This window comes from Cherax quadricarinatus, chromosome 42, assembly GCF_038502225.1.
Source record: "Cherax quadricarinatus isolate ZL_2023a chromosome 42, ASM3850222v1, whole genome shotgun sequence".
NCBI classification, from domain to species: domain Eukaryota; kingdom Metazoa; phylum Arthropoda; class Malacostraca; order Decapoda; family Parastacidae; genus Cherax; species Cherax quadricarinatus.
This window is the reverse complement of record NC_091333.1, coordinates 18,166,935-18,172,934: the sequence shown is the minus strand read 5'-3', so window position 1 is coordinate 18,172,934 and position 6,000 is coordinate 18,166,935. Positions and strand designations below refer to the sequence as shown.

Sequence of the window (6,000 nt, the reverse complement as noted above, 5' to 3'; positions counted from 1 at the left end):
ACAGTTATGCAAATTTATTTCGACAGGATACGCTGTTTATACAGAAATGGGTGACACTTAAGCGCATGTTGAAAGCTCATAATTATGCAGATCATTTTGGGCAAGCTTAAGCCTAACTTAAGACTACAAGAGCACATCACTATCAACATTTGTGGCCCTAGATTTTTTAACCGGCTACTATCAGTCGGGAATATTGTCAGAACAAAGGTAGAAGTTTTCAAAAGAAAACCTGATCGCTACCTCATCCAAGTGCTAGGTCAGTCAAGGTTGTGATGGCTATGTGGGCCTGAAGGCTACTAACAGCAACAGCCCAGTTAATCAAGCAGTAAGGAAACTTGGCCTTAGGTGATGCTGCAAGGGTAGAAGAATCCTCAAAATTGGTCACACAAGATCTTAAGACTATTTTTGGGAAGTCATTGAGCCATGGTAGCCAAAAAAATACTATTTTCCTTTATCAAAGGGAAGTATTTTAGCACTCTTAAAAAGAACAAGAAGCCACAAATGTTGGACAGTATTTCTTCATAAATAATGAATGCAATTCTAAAGGAGGTAGAATGTATATGCTACAAATACTGGATTTTTTCTTATCGCTGAACGACCCTTTTGGGCCTTGTAGCTTCCATTATTTTAAAAAATATCTAAGTACTGGAAACTGAAGATAAGATCCCATAAGCATTACTCTGCTAATGTAAGCACAGTACAAATAGGTAAGCACATATTACATTGTGTACATGAGCATAAATGCACATTTTGCTTAGTGCTCTTATGATTGAGGCAACAGGACTTAGCTGTGATGTGTAACTTAAGCCTCTCATGATTATATGTTTACAATTTAAGTCAAAGACTAAATAAAACTTTAAGCCTAAAATTTATTATTTCTTCAGATTGATAACTCTCCAGGTTCCAACAGTAGCTATGCGTCTAGTGGAAACAATAATATGCAACAGCAGGTATGACACCGCATTGTGCCTCTTTTAAGTTGTTAAATTTATAGATCCAAGTATTACAATATGTATATTTTTGTCATTATCGTAGAAGCCTAAAAACAGCTAATTTTGAAGCTTTTAATAATTTGTTCAAGTTGTTCTATTCTTATAATAAAAACATTACTATATCGTTAATTTTACTCCTGTATTGGTTGATGTCATTGTCAAAAAACGTTTTCTTCATTACAGACTAGAATGATGGATATGAGTTTAGAAAGCAGTGGGGGAAGTGGTTATTATAGTAATACTCCATCTTCAAGTCCCAGCGGTCCCTCGCCAGCATATCCTATCCCAACTAGCCAAGCACACACTCAGACGCTTTCTCAGAATGTTTCATCTGCTCACTCTCAATCCCATTCCCAGCCTACGGGTCCACCACCTCCATACCCTCAGCACAGCCCAACTTCACCTGCTCACCACCAACAACAGTCTCAACAACAACAACAGTCTCAGCAGCATCACCAACAACAACAACAGCAGCAGCAACAACAACAACAACAACAACAACAACAACAGCAACAACAACAACAACAACAGCAACAACAACAACAACAACAACAACAACAACAACATCAACATCAGCAGCAGCAGCAGCAGCAACAACAACAGCAGCAGCAACAACAGCAGCAGCAACAGCAGCAGCAACAGCATCAGTCTCCTACACATCCTCAACACCACCCTCCATCTCCTGTCCAGTCCATACCTTCACATCACCCTCCATCCCCAGGTCAAGGTCCTCTTAGTCCATCTTCCAATCAAAACCCATCCTCGGTCCAACACCCTCCAACACCACAAACGCCACAAACACCAACGTTCATCCCAAGAGTGGTTTTAACAATACACGGTTAGTATTTTTATTTTATATTTATTGTGGTGTGTTTGTGTGTGCTATAAACTGAAGTTTAACTATTAAAAAAAAATTTACTTAAATAGAGTGGTCCCTCAATAATAGTCGGGCTCGATAATTGTCCTTTTTGGAAATCGTTGCGTTATTTTCATCCAAACATTGGCTCGCAAATGGTCGGTTGACTCGCTAATCGTCGTTCATCCTGGACGCGTACTCACGGCTCTGAGCTGTCTCGGCCTCCCTTCCCAGCCAGTGTGCCATTGTTTACCAGTGAGCGACGGTCCCCTCACTTGTTCATACGAAATATTTCATAATACACTGTACAGTGGACCCCTGGTTAACGATATTTTTTCATTCCAGAAGTATGTTCAGGTGCCAGTACTGACCGAATTTGTTCCCATAAGGAATATTGTGAAGTAGATTAGTCCATTTCAGACCCCCAAACATACACATACAAACGCACTTACATAAATACACTTACATAATTGGTCGCATTGGGAGGTGATCGTTAAGCGGGGGTCCACTGTATTCCATTCATTTTAGTGCTTGCAAGTACTAAATAAGCTACTATGGCTCCAAAGAAAGCTCCTAGTGCCAAGCCTTTGGTAAAGAAAGTGAGAAATATGATTGAATTTAAGAAAAACATCATTGAACAATATGAAAGTGGCGTACATGTGGCCGAACTGGCCAGGATGTATAACAAATCCCGTACAACCATATCTTCCATCATGGCCAAGAAAAAGGAAATCAAGGAAGCTGTTGTTGCAAAGGGGGTAAATATGCTGACAAAAATGAGATCACCAGTACTCGAAGAGGTTGAGAAGTTATTATTGTTGTGGATAAACGAGAAACAATTAGCAGGAGATAGTCTTATGACATCGATTATTTGTGAAAAGACTAGGCAGTTGCATGATGATCTGGTAAAGAAACTGCATGCAACGAGTACTGATATTTGTGAATTTAAGGCCAGCAAAGGTTGGTTTGAGAAATTTAAGAACCATAGTGGCATACACAGTGTGATAAGGCATGGTGAGGCTGCCAGTTCGGACAAAATTGCAGCTACAAAATTCGTAAGTGAATTCAAGGAGTACATAGAGGCTAAAGGACTGAAACCTGAACAAGTGTTCAATTGTGACGAAACAGGCCTCTTTTAGAAGAAAATGCCAGAGAGGACCTACATTACTCAGGAGGAAAAGGGACTGCCAGGACACAGGCCTATGAAAGACAGGCTGATGCTCATGTTCTGTGCTAATGCTAGTGGGGATTTCAAAGTGAAGCCGTTACTAGTGTACCATTCTGAAAATCCCAGAGTGTTCAAAAAAAACATTGTTATGAAGAGTAAATTGTGTGTTTTGGAGATCTAATAATAAAGCATGGGTCACGAGGGAAATTTTCGTCGAGTGGTTCAATGAAGTGTTTGGCCCTAGTGTGAAGAATTACCTCCAGCTTGATTTGAAGCTGCTAGAATTTTTGAGTGTATATATACAGTAGGCCCCATTTTACGGTGTTTCGCTTTATGGCGTTCCGTTAATACAGTCATTTCAAATTATGACGTAAACACTCTGTATGGCCCCTCCCCACCTGACTTTCTAATATGGTCACCACACCCCACCCTGTTTGTTTACATTCTCCATGAGCTCCATAAGCACCAAATCTCTCCATTGTGTCTAGAAACTCCAAAATTTCAAGTGTTTTTAACCCTTTCAGGGTCGAGAGGCCCTCTCCTAAACTTGTTCTCAGGGTCGAAAATTTTTCGGAAAAATTTTTTTTTTTTCTTATGAAATGATAGAGAATCTTTTCCCGATCATAATGACACCAAAAGTATGAAATTTGATGGAAAACTTATGGAATCATGCTCTTGCGAAGTTAGTGGTCTCGACAGTGTTTACGCATTTGCGATTTCGCCCACTTTGAGCCCTATTTTCAGCCAATTCTTGTGTACTAGTCGAGAAAAATCATATTTATTTCACTACAACTCCATTTTTCTATCGAATGAGTACAAGAAACCACCCATTTACCAATTTCAACTATCCAAATTGTCAATTTTGCCAATTTCACACAAATTTCAGAAGATGCCAATTTCCAAATAGGGTCCAGAATAAACAAGACAGACATTCCTGGCACTAAAATAACAAGTTCTCTGTTCGTTAGTCATGTCCCCAGGCCCCTCTTATATTTCTTTTGCTTTCCACTTTGAATTTTTATTCTTACAAAAAATAGAAGATTTCCTGTTATGCAGACTACTGCATTAGTGTAGAAATGGTATAAATAATATCAGCACTCTTGTGAAAGAATATTAGACTCACTAGTTGACGTGTATTGGACACTTGGCATGATTTGTTTACTTTTGAACTTTGGTAAAAATTGAACATTTCTGCTACTTTGAGCTCAATTTCAAGGTACTTTTCATTGTAAAACCAGTCAAAGTCATCTCAATTTCTGTAAAATGTCTTCCATTCTTTAAAATGAGACCAGGAAAACTAGAATACAACAATAAATACCATGCAAAAATACAGTGCAAATGCGCTGTTGTAATCCAAAAACAGTCAAATTTTTTTTCTCATTACGCACTGTGTGCTGCAGGATTTTTTTATACTGCGCACACTGACCACATAGACCCATTCTTTCATATGTAGGCCTACCAGCTTTCTCTTGCTAGATTTGAAGGCGCTAGAATTTAGGTGTTCTAGTACATCAATAACCCTGGTGCGTAAGCCATACAAGTACAGTGGACCCCCGCTTTACGATCAGCTCCCAGTGCGGCCAATTATGTAAGTGTATTTATGTAAGTACGTTTGTACATGTATGTTTGGGGGTCTGAAATGGACTAATCTAATTCACAATATTCCTTATGGGAACAAATTCGTTCAGTAATGGCACCTGAACATACATCTAGAATGAAATAATATCGTAAACCGGGGGTCCACTGTACATCAAAAACCCTGAAAGGGTTAAACGTTATTTCATATTTCATATATATACTCTGATAATTATACTTGTGTACCTGTACCTAAATAAACTTACACACTGTGCTGGCGTGCAGGTACACGTTAAAATCAGTAAGTGTCTTATGTCTCGAGATGCCATATTAGTAATGATAATAATACTCAATAATAATCATTGAATCTTGTTAAATGTCGTATATTAAGTTAATGTACACATTTTCGTTAATCCATGTATGATATTTTTTCAAAATTATATAATAAACATGATACATAACATATAAAGATGATAAATACACTCCACAGTAGAATAAATAAACATAAATATGAGATGTGGTAGCCAGACGACTTGTACGAGTGATGCCATATTAGTAATAATAATAATAATCACCGAGTCTCATTAAGTGTCGTATATTACGTTAATATACACATTTTTATTAATCCAGCTACAATATTTTTTTTTAAATTATATAATAAACACAATACATAACATATAAAGATGATAAATACACCCCACAGTAGAATAAACATAAATATGAGATGTGGTAGCCAGATAACTTGTACAAGTCATGGCAAGAATAACATTTTCTCTAGTCCAACATAAGAGAAAATGTGTTACTGGGGGTAGCTGTAGAAAATTATTCCTTTCGTATGCCTTCACTCAGAGTGTCATTTCTTCAAAAAAAATTGTGTTACATGAGAATGGGAGTGTTCCTCTCTATTTATTATACCGTATCACCATAGAGATAACTTGTACACAATGTAACTTGTACACAAACCAGACGTGTACACTTTGTTTACATAACTCAACAAGTGTCCTCTCTCATGTACTTATTCTCTTTCTCTCATTTATTCGTTTTATCTCGTTTACTCACCTCTGACCCTACATTAAGACTACAAATATTTTAAGGTAAGTAATGAGTGAACTGTATATGCATTTTATTGCTCTGGGATGCTTAAACGTTATAGATTATGTGTGGATGGGGTGGCCTGGTATGGTACCTACCACACTTCATTTCTTACAGTAAATACTACTCATCTCACCCTAGATTAAGACTACAAGTATTTTAAGGTAAGTAATGAGTGTACTATATGTGTATTTTACTTTTTTATTGATTTTTAATGCCTAGTTCTACTGCTAACCCCAATGGAAATAAGTCACACTGTCTGACTTTTTTGGGTTATCCTAGATACTTTACACATATGCTGCTATGTATGATAATCT

At 37.5% G+C, this 6,000-nt stretch overlaps 1 protein-coding gene across 1 annotated transcript in view; it reads left to right on the top strand.

Moving 5' to 3' along the window:
- Positions 1-733: 733 nt before the first annotated feature.
- LOC128695714 (probable serine/threonine-protein kinase tsuA) overlaps positions 734-6,000 on the top strand; it is a 31,259-nt gene continuing 25,992 nt past the window's right edge. Inside the window, exons 1-2 of the mRNA XM_070093375.1 lie at positions 734-950; positions 1,176-1,830. Coding sequence (XP_069949476.1) covers positions 939-950; positions 1,176-1,830 — 667 coding nt within the window. The 5' untranslated portion in view covers positions 734-938. The remainder of the gene's footprint in view (positions 951-1,175; positions 1,831-6,000) is intronic.